We start from the raw sequence: 25,193 nt of genomic DNA on the forward strand, positions 1-25,193 counted from the left end.
TTAAAATGTAACTGGGTGTCTTTTTTCCCCTAAATCTGGCAACCCTACCCCAACGGAGGCTACACAGACCCGGGAGCTGCCCTGTCCCCCAGCCCCACAATAGTCTCCTCACCCCTTTAGTTCACTCTGATCAACGGGCTTGCGTGAAAAGGCCCCTTCTTGGGCTTCCCTGGTGGCACAGTGGTTGAGAGTCCGCCTGCCGATGCAGGGGACGTGGGTTCGTGTCCTGGTCCGGGAAGATCCCATGTGCCGCGGAGCGGCTGGGCCCGTGAGCCATGGCCGCTGAGCCTGAGTGTCCGGAGCCTGTGCTCTGCAACGGGAGAGGCCACAACAGTGAGAGGCCCGCGTACCACAAAAAAAAAAAAAAAAAAAAAAAAAAGGCCCCTTCTTTCCTGTGTGTAGGGTCATAGGGACAGAGGCAGTCAGAAAACCTGTTTCCTGCAGGTGCTTTGAGTCCAACCACAGATCTACTCTGTACTCGCCTCAGGGCTTGGAGCAAGATTCTCCTCACCCTTAATTCCCCTGCTACACCCCTAATTTAACTATCTTATCGTTCAGGGACTGGCAATCCTCACCTCCCCAGCTATTTAAAAGGAGTAAAGGTACATGACTCAAATATAACAAGCAGTTGCACGCACTTGACATTTATCATTTCCATCAACCCCATCAACAACCCTATAGGTTCAAGTTATAATTAGCCCTGTTCTACAGAGGAAACTGAAGCTTAGAGAAGGTGGGAATGCTGCTCCTGCCTCGGCCAGGGGAACCACAGCTCTTCCAGGGCCTCCACGCTCCTCCCCCCGCCCCCATCCTAGTTGCTCCCTTTGTCCTTTTGACCTTGGGAGCTGGGGACACCAGGATGGGCTTCCACAGCACCAACTTCGGTCATTTCCAAACGCATCGCGGGGAACACCTTCCTCACGGGAGCCGGTACTTTATTCATCCCTTTCCCTCATTTCCTATCTTACCCCACGGATACCCCGCTGAGCGTGGATTACGAGGGTGGTCACGATGCCGGCCACTTGGTAGCACAAGCCGTGTGTCCTGAGGACCTGCCCACACGCTCCTGTCCCTCGGAGACTGGGTTTTGAGTAGCCACGGTCCAGAACCCAGGTGATAGTCACTGAGCTGGGTGAACCCCACTGCTGACCTGAGAAAGAGGTCCTTTTGTGGTTTCTAGACCCGGCCAATGAACAGTAATTCTTGCAAGAAACCATTTTAAGGTATAAATGAATAGAGCATAAGGTTTTCCAGAGGGTAAGACACAACTGTTCCGTGTTTCCCGGTGCCAATTTTCCCGAGCGTAATTCAGTCAGAGCTGGTCTCTGAGGCTGAGGGGTCCCAGACTAAGTATCACAAAGGTTGGAGTGTCCTGGCCTCAGGCTGGTGGGGTTGGGGGGTTGTCTATCCCAGCTCTGTTCTCTGTGGTTGAGATAGCTTTGCAGCCTCTCCGCTGGCTTTCGTGAGGCAGACTGGACGCCAGCATCCCTCTACCCAGCAACCAAGATGCTCTGAGGACAAATGAGGTCACTTATGGTAAACACGCACGAAACATTAAAACAGTAGCCCAACGTACATGACTAATTGTACTCTCCCACCCTCGTACGAGGAGGTAGAATCTACTGGGGCAGGCCTGGAGGTCAAGAGTGAAACCAAGACTCTTTACTACTTCCACCCAGGAGGGCTCCACAAATCTAAAGATCTACAAAGCAAGCTGTAGCAGAGGTCCGTCAGGCCTTCTGGAACCATGGCCCACCCACGCTCCAGGCTGTCCATCCACCACCTGTTGGTACCAGCAGGAGACCCAGCAAGGGTGAGGCAGGTGGGGCTCCTCAGGCTCAGCCTCACCGAGACTCTGGCACTTCCCTGCCAGCCTCACTGATGACTCCTGACACAGCGACCCAAAGCTGAGGATCACGAAGTTCTCACAAGCCGCAAGAACTTCGGCTACGGAGAGGCATTTCTGTGTTTTGGGGCCTGTTCCAACCCACAGAGGTTCCCTCTTGAAGCCCCAGGTGTGTGACCTGAGGTGGGGCCCATGAAATGGGGCTTAAGAGAGTGGAGGCATCAGCTGCGAGCGTTCAGGCCCCAAGTCTGGGGAGCAGGTGCGGTGCTGCACCCCCTTCTACGGCATCTGTTTTAACTCGGTGTTCTGGTAGCTCAAGAGATAAATCAAGCCAACCCTCCTGAACGATATTTAACAAGCCCCCAACAGGGTGCCCGGCATAAACTGGGCACCTAGGAAAGACAGTGGATTCCTGTGTGCATATGATGCCTTCATAAAAATGCCCAGGCAGCAAGAGACATCCACGTGCCACTGAAGTCCTCAAATAGAAATGTGACTTTTAAACTTTTTTTTTTTTTAAATCCAGGATCAAGACCACAGACAATTTATTATGTAAGACATGGGGTGAAGAATGATCCAGGAAGGTTATGGCTGTGAGTGACATGGAATTAGATGAAAAGGCTCAAGTTTGCTGAAGAGAGTTTAAATTTGGCTTTTGCTCTTGGAAACGTCAAAATAATCATAAGAAGCACTTATGCCTTACAGAGCAAATAATCCACAGAGTGTCATTTTCATTTTGCAAACAGGGACACAATAACAGTCAAAGAGAAGCCTAAACACCCAGAGTTAACATACAGGTTCGATAAGATATAACACGGGATTTAGCATGCTGGTGGGTTTTTAAATCAAATCCATATTGAACCCTGTGACCTACTGTAGGCTCTAAGTGGAACCTGGGGAAAGCAGCTTTTCCATACAAAACAACGACAACAAAGAAAACCCAGGCTCTGCTGGATGTCTATAATACTCATTTGCAGTAAGGCTTTCAAGATACATGAATTTTTATAGCATTTGTATTTTAAGGATTTAGGGCAAATACAGTTTTTTTTTCTACTTGATAAAAAGAAAATTAGTACTTAAAAGGTTCAAAAAATATATCAATTGAGTGATTTTTTTTTTACATAAATAAATTATATTGATTTTCAGGATTTAACAGCTGAAAAAACCTCTTCTGCTTCCACTGGAGGCAAAACTGAACAAAATGTTAGTTAAATAGAGAGAGCAGCATTTCTAAGAAATCTGTTGTCAGCATTAGAGATCATCTATGCTACAAAGATGTCATTAAATAGAATTTGTTCAATTACTGGATTCTTTCTTCTTATATGATCAGTTTATAGAATTTCTGATTTATAACTCTGATTCATAAAACTGGGACTCCAATTTTTGAAAATACAGCTGATTGATTTTTTTTTTCCGGCCACGATTTAACAGACTTCTTTGAGATGCTCATTTTGACATTTACATAATTTATAATCCCAAATGTATAAAAGACAATGACAAAAGCATCATAAATAAATAATGCAAACTGAAATAGTTATGTCAAATTTTTGGACCTTCTGATAAATTATAGCAAAACTGTAACAGAAAAAGTAAAAAATACAGTAAATTGTGACAACAAAAGGTGAAACTGGTACTAGTAACACTTCCAACATTTCTGACGGTCCTGCACAGCCCTGTGCCCCTGGGGACTGAACCACGAGCTTCTTTCAAGTCTCAGAGTGTGAACTGTGGGTGAAAAGTGACACCATCAGAAGGGAGGGACCACGTGGGAGGGCGAAGGAAAGCAGGTGAGGGTTGCTGGGGCCGGCGGGTTCTTGCGGGCCTGGCCTGGGCAGCTGAGGAAGAAGGGGGAATAATGTTAATTTGCAACACGGTCTCCACTAAATTGATGCTTTGGGATCTGGGTCCGACTGTAAAACATAAACCGAGTAGAGAAAAATCTGGAGAGAAGAAAAAAACTTTTCACAGTCGCATTCCAAGAGGTGGTACAAACCTCAAACCCTGGCGAGTCTAAGAGTGTTGAGGGACTGTTTGCTTTGCAGGCTCCAGAAAGAGCCTGATTCTTGGCGAAGGGGAGCGTGAAGTTAGGAGCCGAGAGGCCTGGCAGTGGCCAGAGCAGTCCCTAAGAGGCCTCGGCGGGGGCACAGCTAGTCGTGTGCAGTCCTCCACCCCCATCGTCGCCGGCAACGGCTCAAGGTGTGTACAGCTCTCTCGTACTGAGAACCCCCTGTTAACTTGGGAGAGGGGGGATGCGTGTGTATCAAGTAATGCCCCATCGGTATTTCTTCTTGCTGCAGGTGCCTGAAAACCCACAAAGGTGTTACTACCAGTAAGGTTTCTGTTTTAGAAAGAAATGAACATACGTGGTTTCAACCATTAATTATATACTTCTGCCTATCCTACTCGTTTAGTAATCATGATAAAACTGGGAAATATTTTAACTAAAAAATATGCACCAGCACTTCTTCCTCTGTGCTTTTTGGTTCCCCAACACATTCTTCCCATTCAGCACAGCTCATGGAAAAAAGAGCTGCTCTCTGCCTCTCCTTCGGCCCTTCTTCACTGGTAAATCCCTAGACGGTTTTCCTTTGCCATTTTTCCTCCTCAAATAAGTGGGAAACTTGGAAGAGAAGGGGGCAGGGCGTGTCCCCACGTCTGCACTAACTACGATTGCTGGAATGAACGACTGGGTAACGGAGTGAGGATTCTGCGCCTCCTACACTAGGTCAACGACACTTAGCTGATGACGTGGCAAGACCCTGTGACTATTAACATCTGTTACCATAGTTCTCAGACAGGAAATCAGGTAGGTAATAGTACTTATGGAAACACAGGTTCTTATGACAGTGAGGTGAGGGAAGTAACAAACCTTGATGGGATAAGAAACTTACAAGTCATAAGAATTTCTTCAATGAAAAAGTTCTAATTGGTGACACTGTTAGAGTCTTGGGGGCCCCCTTCGCCGGCCTGTGCTGCGTGTCCTCTCTCTGGAGGCGCGGGGGCCCTGGATTCGGGGCAGCTCTGGGCACCGCCCGGCTCCCTCTCCAACCCGGGTGCAGGCTCTGGGCTGGGGTCCGGGTTGTCCCCTTTTGTTTTCTTCCTCATCCTCTTCTGGCTCTCCAGACCTACTATTTCCGAGTGTCTGGCCTGCTGCATGGCCGGCAGAGCCATGCCCATGCCGGGGGAGACAAACATGGATGGGTAAATGAGTCCGGGGGACACTCCTGGGATGAGAAACGGGTTAAAAGCCACAGGACTACTCGTAGTTATTGGAGGTTCGGCCTGATCGGAAAATGGACTAGGACCGGGCTTGTCTTCGGCTGACGTGTCCGTTTTGACATCACGGCCGCTGGGCTGGTCTTCTGCAGTCTTTTCAGCCGCCGACGTGCCACTCTTCGTTGTGCTTGACAAAGGCGCTGGCACAGCCGAGGCGCAGGTGGTGGCCATGGGGGCATTGAGGAGCCCCCCGACCCCAAACATCTGCGGCACGGCGGCCATCCCCGGCAGCACCATGGGCAGCATGCTCAACGTGCTCTTGACCTCTTCGCCCGTGGGCATCGCTGCAAAGCTGGCCGGGAACCCCACCAGCCCCGTGAGGGGAATGCTAGGCATGTTTCTCATGTTCTGAAGTCCGACCAGGTCCATCCCGGCGATCAGGCCATTCATGAAGAGAGGTCCCATCCCGGAGGGGGAGTCCGCCACGAGGGCGGGAGCCTTCAGGAGCTCGCTCCGGGGCCGCCTGCCCCTCCGGCGGGGGCCTGAGTCTCGGAGAACAGGCTCAGGAAGGGTGTGATTGAACTTGTTTTCCGGGAGAAACCCCTGAAAAAGGACGAAGAGACACAAGATGCTGAAGGTTACTGGATGGCGGGTGAGCAGCTGGGGGCTCCTCACCGGCCTTTCCTGTCCGCCTGCCCACCCTGAGCTGCACAGCTCTGTGCCCCAAGGGCCCCTCCCTTGAGGCTGAGAGCCTGAAACCACCGAGCCGCTTCCACTGTGCTCACGGTAGAGGGGCGCCCGCCCTGCGGAGTGGCTGCCGGAGCACTGGGAGCTGGAACCAGCCAGAGAGCTCAAGTCTTAGTCAAGACTTTCTTTTATCGAGGGATAACTGACATAATATTAGTTTCACGTGTAACATACAAAAAAGGACAACGTCATGAGTTTCCGTGTCATCCTTGCACAGGGCTGTGCCAGTCTTCTCTGCTTCACCCTGATCTGAGCGCGTGTGCCGCGGGGGCTGGCAGTCGGGACCTGCGGCTGCGACCCCTCGGCCAGACCCCACATTCGCCTCCCTCCTGACACAGGGCGGTTTTTAACTGAAGCCACAAAGCAGGGCAGGAGGATGGGGCTTGGGAGCAGGAAGATCTCAGTCCTGACCTAAGCCCCCAGCTGTGGGGGGAGAGAGGACAATGGCACCTAAGTCAGATCCTCAGAAGACGCCCCAGGTCTCTGCTTAAGAGGCAGTCACAGCGGCAGGTGAGTGGGCGACACGGGTCAAGCTCTCAGCGGGCTGCGTGCACGTGTGTGCACATCTGCCCCGACATGAGGAGTGGCTCAGATGCGCTGCTCCTCTCGGTAGTGAGGGTCTCAGCAGTGAGGGAAACTGGCCGTTGGAGGTGCTAACGAAGGGGGTGGCGATACGGAAGAGCGGCAGGGCTCTCGGCTCTCTGCTCTTTTTGGCGGTAACACGAAAAAAGCATCTGCCCTGTGTCAGGCACTGGGCGACGGGCTCTGTGTGTAGGATCTCAGTTCGTCACCACGCCCACCCTACGAGTCGCTACTACTGCTACAGCCATTTTACAGGGAGTTCAGAGATTCATACACACGTGAAAAACGTGCACTTGAATGTTCCCAAGTCCCCAGGAATAATGCTATTTTTGAGGTCTTGTATTTGTCCTTCGAAGAATTTCCCAAAGAATATTAAAGAAAAACCAGGTCATCATGGGCAAAAAGCTTTACGATGGTGAACTTTGTTTGAGGAGAAAAGTCTTCTCAAAAGGCCTTGCTTTAGAAAAGCAGAAGAGGGAATTCCCTGGCAATCCAGTGGTTGGGACTCTGCACTTTCACTGCCGAGGGCCTGGGTTTGATCCCTGGTTGAGAAGGAATGAAGATCCCACAAGCCGCACAGCGTGGCCAAAAAAAAAAAAAAAGAAAAGCAGAAGAGGAAGAAACCTCTGGAACCGTTGTGTTTAGTCACCTTTCTTTCTCACAAATCAAGAAGGGCAGGATTTGCCCCCAGGGCACAGTTGGTGAGTGACAGAGGCAGCAAGAACCCAGGCCCTGTGGCCCTAGCCCACCTGATTCTCACACGTGACCAGCCACTGACACTTTGAAAGCTGGTTTGTCCTCAGCTGCTGCTTGGGTCTGGGGATGATGCCTGGGGAGCTATTCCTGCTGGTTCCTGTCTCTAAAGAGAGACGGTTGGATGTGATGGACGGAGCCAGGCTAAAAGTATCATTTCTCACTGGTTTATCTTGAGCCCATCAGTGCAGATTGCCTCATTCTGGAGACCACAGCCTCAGGCCCCTGCTGGGAAGCCCATCTCAGCCCAGGGCCTGGCCACGGTAACCACCACTCGACTAACAGGCTTTCCAAGACCTGTTCCCTGTAGCCCAGCCACAGCCGAGAGCCAGGGGAAGGTCCCAGCTGTGTCTTTTCCCTTTATACTCCCAAATGCTCATCCTCACCCTCCTCATTACTCTCCAGTGGGAGGGCCTGTTCAATCTTAGAAGCCTTTCTGTTGGGAAGAAAAGGAACCTCGAACTTGATGAATAACACTTCCATCTTCTTTTCAAACAATCTGCTATATATAAAGCAGACCTTCTTTAACATGCTTTACTTTGAGCTCATCAGGGCATCTGGGGCTGGAGAGCTCACTTCGGGCAACCTGCATCCTGCAGGACCTTTGGTCCCTGTGGCCTTGCTCACCAAGTTCAAGTCGCACTCCTCAGGTACCAGGATGTCCCCACCCTTGTTGGGAACCACTGATATAGACAACGCTGGGCCCTTTCAGAACCGGGAACTTGCCCAGAAGGCCCAGGCTGGCTGCCTGCCCCGCTTCAGAGCGGGGGAGCAGCAGCAGAAAGGCCTGGCTGAGGAGAACAGTGCTTCATCCCCTGCACAGTGAGGCGAGCCGGCAGAGGAAGTCGGCCCCACCTCTTCCTGCGGGTGCAAGCATCACCCTAGCCAGCCCGTGGCTGCCCACCCAGGGCCGACACCCCTCCCAGCAGCTTGGCGACCACACACCGCGGGCAAGGCGGGCTTTGGCAGCTCTCCTTCTTGGTAATTACACCCTGGGAACTGACCTGCTTCCTCTTCCTGGGGAGGGTCTGGGGAGGGCAAGGAGAGGCAGACAAGAAGGGGCAGACGCTCAGCAACGCTGCAGGCGTGGATGACCGCACGGGCACTCCAACCCTAGAACATCTTTCTTCACCAATACACGGCAGCATTTATTCCAAAGCCTGCGTGTTCCAGCTCTAAAACTTAACTCCTGGGCGGAGGCAGAGAAGGAGGTGGTGACCAAAACCTACTTACTCCTCCCAGGAAGGTGAGTAGGCTCGGCCAACAAACATTCCCTGAGTGGAAAGAGGCCTAACAACCAAACGCAGTATGAGGACCCTGGTTTAAAAGTCCTAAAAACAAAACAAAGCAAACCAGAAACTAGCCCTGAAAGACATTTCTGGGACAAGTGGGGTAATCAGAATATGGGCTAGCTACAACATATTACTAATAATGACGTGTGTGATGGTGGTAATAGTGATGGGCGAAAACATTCTCAGGAGACACATGCTTAAGTATTTAGGGGTGACATGGCATCTCTGCAATTTACTGTCAAATGAATGGCTCAGCAAGAAACAAGCAAAAAAAACCCCCACTACACACAAGTATGTAAAACAAACATAACTTCACGTATAAAATAAGAGGCATGTGCGTGTGCGTACACACATGTAATGATGAGCGACCACTATGTGCCGGGCGGGCATCCCTTTTTTTTTTTTTTTTTTTGGCTGTGTCGGATCTTTAGTTGCAGCACGTGGGATCTTCGTTGCGGTGCTCGGGTTTCTCTCTAGTTGCAGCGCTCGGGCTTCTCTCTAGTTGTGGTGTGTGGGTTTTCTCTCTCTAATTGTGGCACGTGGGCTCCAGGGGACATGGGTTCTATAGTTTGAGGCACGTGGGCTCTCTAGTTGAGGCGTGTGGCCTCAGTAGTTGTAGCGCATAGGCTTAGTTGCCCTGTGGCACATGGGATCTTAGTTCCCCGACCAGGGATCGAACCCGGTCCCCTGCATTGCAGGACAGATTCTTTACCACTGGGCCACCACGGAAGTCCCCCAGGGGGCATTCTTAAAGCTGAGTCCCGCGGCCTGACCGCAGCCTGTGTGATGCTGTCTGTGGGGCTTGGCTGCACACACGGCAGAAAAGGCTAAAGGCAGGAAGAAGTTCCTTGCGGGATCTGAATGTGTTTCTAGGAGAAATGGTAAGGTGTCTAGGGGACGGACACAGAGGGCAGCACACCCCAGAGGCTCCGGTCCCAAGGACCAGGCAGACGCGTGCTTTCTGTTCAGGCCTTACTGCAGGCAAAGGACCCCGAGGCAGGGCCTGAGTTCATTTAACAAAGGAGGGAAAGCACACCTCTGGTAAGAGGCTGGCTCATAAGGACAGCTCAGAAATGAGTTTTCTGGCAGGGGGTCAGCATCTGCAGGGGAGTGATGAACGTTAATTTCCAGAGAATGTGAGGGAAATTGTTAGACATGTAGAAAGAAATAAGAAAGTCAAGGGGGAAACCATATCCTTAAACCAAGAGGTCAGAGACTCCACCAAGTAAGGACTGGGGCTGTCTCCTGACAAAAGGAGAGCGAGGGGCCGAGAGAGACAGAGGGATGAGAACCGATGCGGAATCAGTCTGTACAGCACGAGCGGGTCTAACGTGTGGGTTCCAGAGGATAAAGCAAGAGAGGGGGGCAAAGGGCAGCTTTTCCAACGCGACAAACCTTCTAACAAGCAGTGGGCCCCAGCCATCCTCCCCGGTGGCCACAGCAGCCTGTGGGGATGAGCGAGGGCAGTGTTTGTCGGGCTGCTGGAGGAGTGACCCTCCAGGCGACCAAATCAGAAACAAGCTCCTTGGGAACATTAACGAGCAGGAAATGACTAGGGTGGGTGGTCTCTTGGAATTAAAAAAAGAAACGGCATCCAGGAAATCCCCCTAAGAAGGGAATTCATACCCAGGAAAGCCGTAGCTGGCAGAGCGCTAAGGAAGGTGTTCAGGAGAGCCTGCCAGTTCAGAAGACAACCCGGGGAAGGGCAGAGCCCCATGAGGATCCTCAGAAGCGCCCTATTTGGGCAGAGCGCACTTTGAGGAGGTTAAAGGCACATTTGTGTATCATCTGCCCAAGCTCCACACATTTTCAGGTTGAAATGTTACCGCCCCCTAGAGGTTACGAGTTTTCTATTCCAAATTTGTACTCATCTGTAAACTATAATTAACTCAGATTCGTTCCACTACAAGTATCTGCAGATGTCTTTGAAGTCGCTTCCAGGCTCATGATTCTATAATAGGAAGAGGGCAATGCTTGGAGTCAGCTGTTTTTCATTGCCAGCGAGGATGGAATAGGAGGAAATGTCTTAAATGGTGGCCAGAAAAACTTTGATTGGAAAATGAAAATTTCCAGTAATGAAGTTCGTTAAACGCTGGAAACAGACTCCTGATAAGGGTTAAAAGGTATTTTTCCCTGAACGGTCTAAAATGGGGGCGGTGGGGGGAGCGCGGGGCAGGAGGAGCGGGTTGGGAATCAGGCTTTGGGAATGGTTTAAGTACAGACTTAACCCAAAAGTTTCGGAGGTAAAGGTTGAAAACAAACGACCACGGAGGCCATGCTGCTGGTGAAAACACCCCAACACCACTTATCACTGCTTATCACCCTCTGCAGCTCCTGGTCCCCCTGGTAAGGTTGCCTGGCTACCGCCTTCCCCTGCTGGAGCTTTCTCTCCGAGTCTGTAAGGCCGGGCTCCGCCGCGAGGTCTGTATTCCTTACCCTCAGGCCTGGCTCCTTGGGGACGGCAGGAACCCTCTCTTCCCCACTCAGGGAGTTGACGTCTAATTTTCCAGGATCCTTACAGCGTGGCCTCCTCTGCTTGGGTTTGTCTGAAAAATTCTAGGAGGTAAATGGAAACCAACATTACAAAACGTTCTGCCACAGATTCTTCTGATGAGGGTGGTGCCTCTCAGCTGGTTTTGCTATTTTCTCACTCATGGCCCTCTGCACAGGACCCGTCAGGTTAGGCTGAAGGGAACGGCCCCTTGGCCCTCAGCCAGGCTCTGTCCTTGAAGCCACAGTGTTCCTGCAGCAAGCCGGAAGACAAGTCTCCTGTGGGGGCCTCCTGGCCCTCCAGACCAGAGCACCTGGCTGACCCACCAGTTTCCCAGGGCACCGCTTAATCCCTCTGCTTTCCCCCGATCACTGTCTCGGATTCCCTCTTCACTGCTCCCTACTTGGCGGGCTTCGTCTGTCTCTGGAGGGTGGGCATCTGTGAATGCATCCTTCTCCTTTCCTTGGGAGCTTTCTCCTGCCACGTCTTACTAATGAGATGTACCCAGGACAAAGGTGGTGGTGCAGTTGACGAGCAAACGAGAAACAAAAAAACCAAGAGAAGATTTCGGCGCTCAGGAGCCCTCTCCTCCAGGTTCTTAGTGTGGAGGACTGAGGGCAGAGGCAGTAAGAGGAACTGAGGAAAAGTTACCGAGCAGTAACTGAAACTAACCCATCACCTCAAAGTGGAGATGCAGTAACTTGAAAAGAATACACGGGAACATTTCCACGAAGTGGCAGCGCTTATGCAACCTAAAGAATTCTCTGTGAGCTCATGAACGTGATCATTTGGGGGAAGGGAGGGCTGAGCTTGGGCAAGTTCTGTCCTCGTAAGATTTCCACGTCTACTTTCCGGCATGGCATTCTGATCTGGGCTGTAATTTCTGTTACTGGAAAACGTAACCCGAATTTAAACTGGTTTTCTCCACTTTACAATGATGTCCTCAGTGGACACCGACTTCCCTCAGGCTTCCTGGTCCTCCTGGGCCCCCCTCAGCATCTTCGCGTCAGACACGGCACTGACACACACTCACCGCGCCAAAGCCAGGGACCTCGAGGGGGCAGTCTGCCTGCTGCCGCAGCCAGTCCAGCAGGCTCTTGCTGGGAATGGCTTTCTCGGCCTGGCTGCCGGCTACCGGGGCCGGCTCCGGGGTCGAAGTGGCAGGCACTGGCCCTTCAGGAGGGTGTGAGGTGCTCAGGGGGGCTGGCCCTGGGTCTTCGTGGACCTCCTGGACAAAGGGAAGACAAGTACGTGCAGTTCATCACGACAGAATGAAAACTAGTTTCTCAGAGGAAAACACATATGGTGCTGTTTGCATCTTCCCGCCAGAACATGACTCTGCCTGTGCCTGACTATGAAGCCCCCACAGAAGCTCTGACGTGTTGGGCGTTCCCTCCACCCGACGGCTCCTCTCCCCTCTCGTCTCCGCGGTAGACTTCCGTACCGTCCTGTCTGCTCAGGTTCCCTCTTGCCGCCTTTGTCACCATCACTGACAGTCCCGGTGACACTGGCCACCCCGCTCCTCTCCCCCCTAGCACTCGTCACAGGTTTTCCCACAACAGAAAGTACCATGCTGCAGCTGCCTTACCTAGTTCTCTCTCAGCACTGCCAAAGCCTGTCTTACTCATCTCTGTATTCCCAATGCCTATATGGGGTCTGCTGATAAAGTACAACGTCAGTGCTGAATAAATACCTGCATAATACATTTTTCAAAATACTCTGAGGCCAAGGAAAAAGGTTTCACTTCTTCCACTGGAATTCTACAATCATTATAGGAAAACTGGCTTTGCACCTCTAAAAAATGAGACAACCTTCTTATAGACTTGGAGGATTGGACAGGGCAAGAACCTGCCATTTCAGCTTCCCAAATTATATAGAAAGTCTAAGAGGGAAACATATACCAAGCGATACAGCAGAGCTCTCTGGCTCTAGAGAACCAAGTCCTTGGTTTGGTTCCCTGATCTGCCATTTACCACCTGGATAATCTTGGGCAAATTATTTAACGCTTGTAAGCCTCAGTTTGCTCATCTCCAAAATGGGAATAGTAACAACACCTTCACAGGGTTTTTGTGAAAATCACACAGAACAATCATGTAAAACCCTGAATGCAGTGCCTGGCAAAGGCACTCAATAAGTACTGTTCGTTATTACTCCTTTTCAAGTAAGAAAACATGAAACGTGATTCCTGTTTCGGACTCAAAATTCAATAGATGGGAAAAACCAAATACAAAGAGAGAAGTCAGTGGTCTTCGACACATTAAACGAAGTCTGAGGGGACTCCTCTGGACCAGGTGTGCAGTTTCTGCCCTTTTCTGTTGTTTACAAGGATCTCTGAGCTGAGAACACCTTAGTGTGACCTCAGGAAGCCTCACAGCGACCCTCTGTGGTAGAAGCTGCAGCCCCCTCTTTACAGAGGAGCAAAGCGGGGCGGCTCAAGGTGGCCAGCAGCTCAAGCAGCAGAGCCAGGATTAATGTTCAGGACGTCCTGACTCCCAAATCCCAGCTCCTGGAAAGCCCACTGACCTGGAACAACGTTGTTACAAACACAGCCCTGTTTCTGCTTTACTCTTTGGATCACCAGTGGCTCCGAGACACTGGAGGCTGGGCTGTTACTGTGTGAAATGGTGAGACCTCCTGGTTCGTTTTTCCAGGTTGCATGCAGGTTAAGGGCCCTCGATGGACTAATACCTATTTCTAAAAGAGACTGAGAGCAACTGATGACGAGAAGATAAGCAGGACAATTGAAATAGGGATAAAAGATCCATAATCAAAAAGCGCTGTGTCTGAGGAAAAAGGGTTTGTCGCTCAGTGTACAGGGGTCAGTGTTTGTACTTAGTGGCTCATATACCCACCAAGATCCCCGCCTGGAGTGTCGGCTCCTTCAGAAAGATGAGGTCCACGCCTCCGTCTACATGCTTCCGCCTCCCTCTCCGCCTCCTGGTGGCAGCGTCATCTCTCCTGAGGCTTCCGTTGACGATCTGTCCAGTCACTGGATGGATCAGGCCGGCTTGCAGAATCCCAGACAAGTCCATGCCAAGGGCTCCTTGAAGTGAACCGATAGCCCCAATCTTAGGGGTGCTGGCGCTCACTGGGAAAGGGGATGTGGCCCCCGGGGACCCCTCCGATGGGCAGGAGAGGTCTATCGCTGACTCTCCGTGCCAGCCGTTGAGGACGATGGGGGGGTGCCCGTGGGTGGCGGGGAACTGCTCCAGGCCCCGGGTCTTTGCGTCCCTCTCCACCTCGAACTCATAAGGACGCCTGTGCTTCTGTTCCTCCTTTGTGAATACCGAAGCCAAGAAGCTCTCCTGCGAACACACACATGTGGCAAGAGAGGTTTGAACACCACCTCTGTGGCTGAATGCCAGCTCTTTCTAGGCCCCATTTCCTTGGGGCTAGTAATCACCTTCTCAGAACTTCTTCCAACTCAAACCTTCTCAAACTTTACTACTAAATCACCTGGACAGCTTGTTAGAATGCAGATTCAACCTCAGCGGGCCTGAGAGTCTCTGCATTTCTAACAGGTTCCCAGATGCTGTGAAAGCTGCTAGCCCATGAACTATATACCTAGAGTTGCAAGATCATAGTTTAGGGAATCTCAGCCTCAGCTGTACACCAGAATCAACTGGGAAGTTAAAAAAAAAAAAAAAAAAAGCCAATATCGAGTCTACACCCTGGACCGATTCAGTCAGAATCTGGAGCTTCTCAAGGTCCCCAGCGGAGTCCAGTGTGCAGCTGAGAGTGAGAGCTAGTGTGCCAATAACCACGTGTCCTTAAACTTGACCTCTGGGTTTATAAACCACAAATAAAACTCATGCCTGCTTTGACTCCCCTCCTTTCTATCTGCTGCCACCGTTCTCAGTCCTCAAGTGTTGAACATCCCGATCTGTTCACGCCTCCCCTTCCTCATATAGTCATCAGTCATCACGACATGCCAGCCAACTCCCCCCTTTCTTTGGAGCCACTCTGCCACTAAGCTGGTCTAGAACTTATCTCTTCCTCAGATGCCCACCTGCCTCCCAGCCCTGGAGGCACAGCCCCTCCCTGACCCCCATCTCCCATGAAGCTGCACACCACTCCCGTTGAGCTGCAAACACACTTTCATCACGCACTTTCCTGCTCCAAAACTACAGCCTCTGCTGCCTACAGGATAAAATCCAGATTCCTCAATGAACACTAATGGCTTGACCCCAAAAAAAAGAAAGAAAAAAATTCCTATCCACTCAGTATTTGTTGAATAAATGACTCAATTAAGAAGTGCAAAGCGTCCTCCTCCTTTGTTTCAAGGTCAAGAACATTCTTACAGCCTCACCTTCTGCATCTGGGCCACCAACGCTGCGCCACTGCTGAAGACATGTTCTGATGCCTCTGGCTCTGAAAGGCTGCTGCGGGGACCAGCGCCGCTGGTTAACACGGGGGTGGGCAGCGCGGCCGAGGGCTCATACTGCTGGTTGGAGGGCCACTTCCCCTTTAACACCACATGGCAGATGTTATCCAGGCGGTTAATTATCACGCGATCCTATAAAAAAGAACAAAAGCTCTGAGGAATAAGTACCAAGTTACCCAAATTCACAAAATCCCCTGAAATCAAGTGGCAAGTTTTTTAACCAGAAGGAACTGATTAGAGAAGGGCGCACACAAATGGACTCACTTTACAAGTCTTAAAAGAAATGGTATCGGGCTTCCCTGGTGGCGTAGTGGTTGGGAGTCTGCCTCCCGATGCAGGGGACGTGGGTTCGTGCCCCGGTCCGGGAGGATCCCACATGCCGCGGAGCGGCTGGCCCCGTGGGCTGTGGCCGCTGGGCCTGCGCGTTCGGAGCCTGTGCTCCGCGTACCACAAAAAAAAAAAAAAAAAAAAAAGAAATGGTATCGTCTAGACAACGAAGATTAAAAGCCACAGCGCTGTAAATACGAAGATAAGCTGACACTTCTGTCTTATGGTCTAATTAGGTGCATGTATCTTTAATGTCACATAACTAGTATCTTTTAAAGATACGAAACATTTGTCTGAGTCTGTTTCTCAGAAATATTCTAAAAGGTTTAAAGGAAAGGCGTCGAAGCTGAGGATGCTCTGGGTGGAGTGTGCAAGCTCTGGGTACCTTTGGCCACTCGGAGAAGGAATAGAGGGTTTTCTCCTGGAGCAGCTGCGCAATGGTGGGAGCCCGTGCCTCCTGCAGGTTGTCCCTGAGGTCCCCTACGATGCCCGAGGTCGAGTTCTTGCTCTCCTCCTCAGAGTATTTCCCTGCATAATCTAGGAAGGAAGGTTAAAAAAATGAATTAGGCGCTCGGGAGATACTAGTGATCTGAAAGATGAGGAAGTCTGATCTTGTTTTTTAATTAGCCCAGTGTGTGCTCATTTATTTTTAATTGAATTATTAATTACCATACTTTCTATTTCCAGAAGCACTCTATCGGTTAAGCCATAAAGGCACGACCTGCTCTAGGGCTACCCATGCAAGTCATCCAATAAGAGTTTGTATCCACAACCGAACAACAACGACGACGATGAAGGACTGCAAAGAGGCTTTCCCATTTGGTGCAGTGGGTGAGAGGAAAGTGAACATTATGCTCTGATACAGAAGTGGGGAGAGTGTAGGAAATGTAACACAGCAAGAGGCTGGTATTAATGATGAAGGAAGAAAAGTCCTGAAACTTACAACGAAGGTAAAATAGACCTGATTTATATAAAAAATGATGCAAAGAAACCCAGAATGTTTAAAGTACTTCACTGATGGAAAGAAGTGGAAATGCCACTCATTCGTTCAGTCTTCAGTGGTGAATGTTTACTATCACTTGTGAAATGGACCTTCAAAGATCCACTTAACGGAGATGACAGGGAATGAACTGTGTGTAGCATAACGTCCAAGAAAAGTTGTGAACCTCTTTCGTGGTGAAATGACACGGAACGTCTATCCTCTGAAACGTGGTGGTCTCACTTTTGACTGTGCAACAAGTCTCCCAGGGGGCCGTAGAGACCCCCCCCATCCCCCGACCAGGAGCAGGGCCTTGCTAGGCCAGGGGATTCAAGGATAAACAAGACAGATGTGGCCCTGGCTTTCTAGGCTCTTACAGCTCCATGAGGGAAAGACAGTTGGGAAAATGCACTAATTATAAACGAATAGTTACAATTATAAACCAGGGTGAGGGCCATAAAGGGAAAGAGACAAGGTGTCATGATAGGGAATAAGAGGGAAAACCGACTAGTAGGAGGGAAGGCTGGCAGAGAGGACCTGTCGAAGGAGAGACCCCCAGGAAGATGAGGAGGCAGTGGGGAAAAGTACAACAAAGATGAGGCGGAGGGGCAGGATCATCGGGAACATGCTGGGCTCTGCAGGCCAGGACAGAAAATTTGAATTTTATTCTAGATCCAATGGGGAGCACCGCTGAAAGGCTTTAAGCAGAAAAGCTGAACTTAAATTTTAAGAAAAAAGCAGAATGCTGTGTGAGGGAAAACCCTGGAGAAGGAGCCAGGAGCCCGGGCGCTGGCCCTGACAGCTGTGCCAGTTACTGCTCCTTCAGCGGCCAAGCTCCGTCCTCAGAAATAGGGCAACCCCCTCTGCCTCACCTCTCCCACATCTCATGTGTGGAGGAGACCCCTGGGGTCTGTCAAAGCGTCTTTAAAAGCACTGGTGCTAGGGACACCCCCCGCCCCCGGCCGAGTGTGCGCGATGCTCACCAAAGCCTATCAAGTTCACTGCTGTCTCCCAGCCCAGCCCAGCCAGAAGGCACGGCCACCAGAGGAAGTCCAGGCCAGCACAGCTCTCCTCTAGCCCATCCTCACTGGACTGTCTACACTGCCCAGGACTGAGTACTCGCTGATTTTCCCCACAACAGAGTTCCAAGAGCAATGTATACATGTAATTCCACACGTGGCAGGGACCCTTCGTGGCCTGGGGCAAGGTCTGGGCTGGCTCCTTCTGGGTTGGCTGGGGCCACAGGCTGATGAAGCTCCTTTCAGTTCAGTTTCTATGTCCTCAGCTTGGCTGGCATGTACATTTTAATTTGGGTTCAAAACCTTTCCCAAGTTATCACGAGGCTAAAACCAAAGGTGGGAGTTCAAAAATAAAAAGGAAGTGGGACAACCCAGGGCAGGGTTTCCCTCTTTAGATGAAGTCACTGTCCTGCGGGGAGGGGCTGGCCTGCCTGAATCCCTGAACATCACTTGGCCCCTGGCACCAGGCCAGGCACCTACAGGGTAATTTTTGTTTTTCTGACAAGGATAAACAGAACTATCTTTTGTTCACCTAATATGTCCTCTTGGGTCTGATGACATAAAGACAACAGTGAAAAAGTTAAGACCCATTTGTTGTTGCTCAGGATCTCTAATCACTGTATTCATATCCCTGCAAAGTATATACAAATCTCAGGGTCACCTAGATTAACATTTTAACATCCCTTCATTACCTAAGATTTCCCTATTTAAAAAGATCAAGTCTATCTGCATTTTTTATTGAGTGGCATGTAATTTGGTTATTCTTATTTCTGTTGAGTTACTTAAAGGAATCTCAACCCAATGCACCGATATTACAACACAGGGTTTTGACATACACGTGAACAAATGGTGCAGTCTTTGCTCACCTTAATAAAGATGACGGTTATTTGTATTTTTGTGGCGTTCCTGAAAAATTACCTGCACCTCCGTTAAACTGCAGGTTCTTGGCGTTCCCTGGCTGTTCTACTTTAACCCACTTTGTAGCACTTTACCTGGTGGAAGAACGAATTCCTTCCCCTCAACACTGTATCTGGCATCTATCATATAACAGCACACAACCCCTGCCCAAATCACGCAGCTGACACAGCCAAGGTGCTACGGTTGCCTACAATCATGCTCAGTTCTCTGGAATGATCAGAGTTAAGCTACTCTGCCTCGTTTTCAGACCAAGGCCTGTGACCTTCGCTTTTAAACAACACGGTGAGTGTAAGCAGGTCCCTTCCAGAAGCTGTAAAACCCTTAACACCCCCCCGACGCGCCCTCCCTGTCTTGCGAGAACTGGCTTATCCAAAATACAAGATCCCACACACTGTACCTTGACTCTGGCAGTTCCCGTCTCTATCATAATCATCTTTACTCTCAAAATCCACGTCTTCCGCCTTGAGTTCACTCCCTTCCAGATATGTAGGGAAACCTTGTTTCCCTTCTGCACTTTCTTTCCAGGGTTCTTTCAAATGTTCATGCTTCACCTGAAACAGCTCTGGAGGAACAGCAGTGAGCTCGCCCCCAACTGTGACATTATTGGCTTTGCTTTTGTATGGGTCTGGGTTGTAACCCTGGGGTTTCTCCACTTCAAACTGGTCATTCTCGAGGCCGTGAGTCCACCTCTCCATGTGTTTGCAGTGACACTGACAGGCTGCGGGAAGAAAAGCGCCCTGCGGTCCAGGATGCTGGCTTCTGGCCGCCAGGCTTCCTTTCTTGGCTTCGTCCACAAGAAAGCCGCTGTGGCTCTTCTCCCCTGCCATACGAGCAGTGGGCTCGGTAAGAGGCGACACCTCTGGCCTTTCCCGCGTGCCTGCGGCCAGGTCTAGGTTTTCCTCCTCATTTTCCTCCTCTTCTTCCTCCTCATCACTGTGGTTCCGACCCAAAATCAATTTACTTTCTAAACTTTTGCATTCTAATAAATCAATTAACTGCTGATCTGATGACAGGTTTCTTTTGGAGTCATAGACACTCAGATTGCACATGTCAACAAACCCGCTCTCATTTCCTTGGTCCAAGGAAGGGGAGGCTATGCATTTGGTTTCCAGCTGCCCAAGGCTTTCAGGTCTCTGCCCTGCCTCGCTGCAGCAGAGTTCCCCTTCCTGTGAAAGAGACACCAGCAAATGTTTTCCATTTTTAATGTTCATTTGAGCTACTCCTGCTTCTAATGTATCCATAAAAGAGGGGCCTGAGGCTATTTCTGCCTCGTGGCCACCAGGCTGGAAGTTGCCATCTCTGCTTGTTGCGAGAGCCACGGCATCTTGTCTGGACTCGGTACTGGTACCTGGGCTCTCCTGAAAAGAGACTGGCTCCTGGCTTAGTGCTTTGTTACCATACATCATGCTCTCCAAGGACTCAGGCAGTAGACTCTCATCATGGGTGATGGAAATGACATCCTGAACTTTAGAAATAAAGTTTTCACAAGTCATGTCAGATAAGCTGCCCCGAGGTGGACCAAGATGATCATCCCTACCTTCTATTTTCACTAGATTCTCAGGTTCATTTTCAAGGGACTCGGAAGTCCTGCTCATTTGAGTATACGCAAGAGATTCATACAGTTTGGAGTTGGTCTGGTAAAGGCAACAGAGACTCCCTGGAGCCTGGGGGTCGGTTCTTTTGTGTTGGGCATAGTTTCTGTAGGCGTCCAGGAAGGACAGCTGGGGGTCGGTCATGATGTAGTAGTCGGTGCGGTTCAGCCCGTGCTTGGCAGTGCCGATCAACAGGTCCCGATCGTGCTTTCCACACTCCCACCAGACGGGGAGGGAGAGGCTGGGCCTGCAGAGCTGAAGGCGCTCGTGCAGCTGAGGACACTGCAGCACTTGCTCCCGGACCTTCCGCAACAGTTCAATGCGGTACAGGGTTCTCGCGGCCCGCTCTTCAGTGATGGGTTCAACGCAGATGCTGGGATCTGGGGGGCCTGCAAAGGTGAACACAGAGCCTGTCACTTAAGGTGGCCCTTGGACACTTCCTGCCCACCTGAGCACCTGCATCTTTGATCTTACAGTTTGACTCCCTGGGTCCTCAGCAAGGCAGGGCCTTAGTGGCCCCACTAAACTGAAAAGCTGAAAGAGAAGGGAAGGTTTTTATGAAACACGGACAGACCAGTGAAGGTGAAAGAAGAGCCTGAAAACTCCAGTTCGGGAAATATTAGTTCCCGGTCAATAAGGAGGACTAGGTACCTTCTAACTAGGTACTTTACGGCTGTTATTTAGTTCTCACAAGAACTCTATGCTATACCATCGTTAACCTTGTGTAAGGATGAGGAAGGAGGCTCAGATAAGCTAACTTGCTCAAGGTGACAGAACCAGGACTCCAGTCCAGGTCTTGTCAGCATGACTACAAGGTCCAGATCTTTCCGATCTATGCAGCTCCCTGGCTTTAAAGAAAACAGCCTAAGTGTGCCACATGCAGGCAGAAGGTGGGGTGTCTGTACATGCTGTCGCCAGTCTAGAACCCACACTGAATAGGCTCAACATTTGTTTCAATTTTCCCAGAATACAGTCATACGGTCCAGAGCGAGTTAATCTATGAGTACGAGACTGAAGAGGGACACGGAGGAAGCTGCTGCAAATTCCAACCAGGAAGAAATTTCTTAGAAAAGGTCTCTAGTGGAGCCCAGGGAGTTTAAATGACGGCCACTAGTTTTCCATAGCTACAAGTCAACACATGAGAAAACATTTAAGATTTAATCTAAGGGAAGTGCAAAGCTCATAGTAGGATAATTCTCTATGAGACTTACAAAAAAAAGCACTTTGGAAAAGGTAATTAGTTTCTTAATATTTCTGTGACATTTTAATCCGAATTTCAATTTTCGTTGGAATCACATCATTTTGGGAGAGAGATTTTATTTTATGAGGGTGGACCCGATTAGAAGTCCGTGGATTTGTGAAAACCCACTGGTCTTTACCTGAATTCTTCACGTTGGCTCCGCGTCTATAGTTATACCTAACTCTGTACCTTGAAAATAAGCACGTTCTCTCCTTGTCCCACCTGGGATACAGTGACAGAGAGTGTCCTCACCACCATCCTTCCAGGCTGGCAGACGACAGACGTGCCGGCACATGGCCACGAAGCTATGGAAATAGTGCTCCAGGCTCTCGTCCGACTTCTTGTCCAAACGGGAAATGATGCGAAACTGCGTCCAGTCAAAGGTTTTCTTTTCTTGATCATAAACGACACCAAAGGAAGACACTGTTCTGTAGAAGTCGGCTTGCTCTCTCCTAGTCCACCTAGAGAGGGAATCAGAGAAGGAGAGTGAGCTGTTTTCTTTCTTGTTTTTTTTTTTTTCAGTTAAAAAAAGCCAACAACTACTTACTGAGCACCTACTTGGGAGAGCCCAGGAAGTCAAGAGAGCAGGCAGAGCGGGTCTATTTTACTGTTTATTTTTATTCAGGTTGACTTGGGTGGAGGGGCTTATAACACAGCAGCCCCTCAGCCTCTACCGCCACCTTCAAATCATGTGTGCGTACTTGAGACCTTACTTCGCCAATTTTATTTTATTTTATTTTATTCTCATTATTATTTTTGGCCGGACTGCACAGCATTTTTGGCCATCCTGAGCAGCGGGATCTTAGTTCCCCGACCAGGGATTGAACCTGCGCCCCCTGCAGTGGAAGCATGGAGTCCTAACCACTGGACCACCAGGCAAGTCCCCTTGATTCATTCATTTTACAAATTACCTAGTTCATTTCCTCTTGTGGGAGATAAAGATTTTAATTTAAAAGCACTCTATATGCTTAAACATTCTGCCATACGACAACAGAGAATCACAGAATCCTGGAGGGACCTTTCAAGCCCTTAAATTCACTTCCTTCGTTTTACAGAGGGAGAAACTGGTCCAGAGCGGGAAGGAGACTCCCTCAGCCACCCACCTCCCTGACTCCCATCTCACACTGGCTTCCTTCCTGGTCTTACGTAGGCAGGTTGCCCACGATGATAACCCTTCCTAGGACAGAAGGTTCTCTAGACTTTATCTCCTGCAGGATTAAGATAATGACTTAAGGAACACGGATTATTATATGCCACTGTAGTCTTCACCAGGGGCTCTTGGGCACAGTGCTCAGCTAGGAGAGGGGTGAGAGGGTCAGTGGAAGAGTGAGAAGCAGGGAAGAAGGGGCTCTGGTTCTCTCTTTGGAGCTAGATGGGAGAAATCTACTCCCTGAATTACCAAATTTCATAAAGCCAGGAGTATACAGAAGTATCAATAATTGAATTCACTATGTGGCATTCTTTCAATTCACTGGATGTTACATCAAAAGGACGGAGAGATATAAAGACTCAAAGAACAGCAGCTTTGTTGATTTGCTCTCCTGGCATCGTTCTTAGCCTGTGCTGGCCTTAGGCAGCCATTTTTACCTTAATTCTCAGATGGGCAAGTAACTCCTTCCTTCTGGGCTGGCATTTTATGGTACTTATTGTTCTCAAAGGCTCGATAAGGACTGTTGGCTACAATAAGACAACTTCAATGCACACTATTCACTTTGCCGCTGAAAGAATATGATCTGATACATGCTAGTGTGGTGTTTAAATCACATCCCCAGAGACTGGGGTCCAACTTAGGGAAGAGGGTAAGGTTGGAAGATCACACAAGTCTGGGAACTGTGAACAGAGGGTGTCCTAGGTATCACCAGACTCCCGAGTCAGCACGAAAACACCACTGCAGTTGGAGGCTGGATTTAATTCACTCTAGAGACAACCTGACTCCATATGAGAACACTGGACACACCTGCCCTCCAGCTGTTGGGTTCCCTTTGTCACCTTTACCCATTGGGCAGCTCAGCACGCCCTTTTGGCCACTGGCTTTTACCTCTTTTGGGCTTCCTTGTTGATGAGATCCATCTCTGAGGACCTCCGGAACATCTCTTCCTGGACCCAGTATCCCTGGTTTCCTGGTCCCAGGATTTCAGGTCGGCAGAGCTCCTTGCGGTTACAGCGCTGGTAAATGGTGACCAGGCGTCGGAGACGAGCTGTGAGTGCAGACGAAACTGGCCAGGGTGATTTGTCTGGGTCGGAGCCATCCTGGGCTTCAAACATCAGTGAGGATATTAGTATTTACAAACAGAACTAAAACAAAGGCAACTGGGTTTTCTGGTTGCTGTTCTTCCCTTTCATTTAAAGAAAACTAAAGCTGACTTAGTAACTTAGTGGAAGTAGCTGCTGTTCAACAATCAGCTCGGGAGCTAGGCACAGCCGGAAGCGCTGCAGTTGCACTTTAGAAGCAGCTTTAGGTACGGTGGGTTCTGCTCTCTCTCCAGTACAAACGTGCCTGTCTGTGGGGGCAGAACTGACTCAAGGGCCTTGCTCTAAGGCATCGGCTTAAGTGGATGCTCTGTGGCCATCTCCATTTAGAACTAAAGGCTTCTGTGTAGCTGGGCCTTCTAAACATCAAAACCTCCGTTAAGTCTGAATTCAGAAAAACAAACCAACAAGAGAACACACCAAATAGCCTTAACTTTTCTCAAAAGAAAAAAAAAAAAAAATCACTGAAACCACGATTCCTTTTTATCTCTCAGACTCCATCCTGACTTCATTTCACTGTTGAATTCAGTGCCAGGTGGAGAAAGCTGGCCAGAGCCACATTACCGCTCCCTGGGTGACTCCCGCAGAGTTTGACGAAGGTCAACTTAATTGGCTTTTAAAAAGAGCCTCCTTAAAAAACAGCATTTTTTTCTTTTTTATTACACATGAACTCCAGGATAACTACAAACAGGGACCTTACTTTTCTTTGCCTTCAGAAGGACACAGTCTCACCTGCCCGGCTGTCATCCTTCTTTTCACCAAAAATGCCATCACCTCCATCACTGGAACTCTCCTAGGGATAAATGAAGTCATGCCGTCAGCACAACTGCAGCTCTGAAGAGACCAACTCAGAAACCCAGTCCCTACACAGAAGGAGTAAAGATGCACAAGAGACATCCCCTGCTCAAGAGCATCTCAAAGATCAAGGTAGTCCCTGATGAATAAAGCTTACTTATGCACAGAGTCTTAAAAGAGCCAGAAAGCAGTTTATTTAAAATAAGCATTTTCCCCCCCTGGAATTGTGTGGAATGATTCTGCCCGTAGAGAATTAGCTTTAAGAATGATGAACTGGCATGCTCCCCTGGCAACTACATTTTACACGCACTCTTTTAGTTGAGAATTAAATATTTGCTTTACTATCATCACTTGCAGTCTAATACTGTCATTTCACAAAGCATGGGCCTGCATTTTTGGATTTCTGCTGTGAAAAACTGTCATGCTCATGTTCATTATGCTTCATTTACTTCACAGCAATAGACGCTATTTTCCTAAAACATGACTGCTCCAGACAGGAGACCTGATGGCACAAACCTCCAGGAATTTAAAATTAAAATCATGATCTGAGGCTCAGAATCTGAAGTAATATCACAGAGCTTATCCAAGTTGGAGTATATGTCAACCTGGCTCTAATGGAGTCCTTTACGAAGCCTTTCTTGGTCCCAGGAATGGAACTTCAGAGGCTCCTTATACACAAAGCATGTGGGAGTTTGGGTGTGGGCGAAGAGACAGTGCGAGTCTTCAACTTACTCCATTTTTAACACAAAAACTTACTTTTTT

The 25,193-nt window shown here is 49.6% G+C and overlaps 1 protein-coding gene across 2 annotated transcripts in view; it reads right to left on the reverse strand.

Annotated features, from left to right (window-relative positions):
• Nucleotides 1-2,829: 2,829 nt before the first annotated feature.
• Nucleotides 2,830-25,193, reverse strand: part of CHD6 (chromodomain helicase DNA binding protein 6) — a 212,201-nt gene continuing 189,837 nt past the window's right edge. For both annotated transcript variants that reach the window (XM_073792997.1, XM_019943878.3), the window contains 10 exons: nucleotides 24,369-24,429; nucleotides 23,425-23,641; nucleotides 21,639-21,847; nucleotides 18,952-20,535; nucleotides 16,024-16,175; nucleotides 15,237-15,443; nucleotides 13,780-14,232; nucleotides 11,961-12,155; nucleotides 10,873-10,992; nucleotides 2,830-5,665 (listed from right to left, as the gene is read on the reverse strand). In XM_073792997.1, coding sequence (XP_073649098.1) covers nucleotides 4,769-5,665; nucleotides 10,873-10,992; nucleotides 11,961-12,155; nucleotides 13,780-14,232; nucleotides 15,237-15,443; nucleotides 16,024-16,175; nucleotides 18,952-20,535; nucleotides 21,639-21,847; nucleotides 23,425-23,641; nucleotides 24,369-24,429 — 4,095 coding nt within the window. In that variant the 3' untranslated portion in view covers nucleotides 2,830-4,768. The remainder of the gene's footprint in view (nucleotides 5,666-10,872; nucleotides 10,993-11,960; nucleotides 12,156-13,779; nucleotides 14,233-15,236; nucleotides 15,444-16,023; nucleotides 16,176-18,951; nucleotides 20,536-21,638; nucleotides 21,848-23,424; nucleotides 23,642-24,368; nucleotides 24,430-25,193) is intronic.

This window comes from Tursiops truncatus, chromosome 15 (genome assembly GCF_011762595.2).
Source record: "Tursiops truncatus isolate mTurTru1 chromosome 15, mTurTru1.mat.Y, whole genome shotgun sequence".
Classification (NCBI taxonomy): domain Eukaryota; kingdom Metazoa; phylum Chordata; class Mammalia; order Artiodactyla; family Delphinidae; genus Tursiops; species Tursiops truncatus.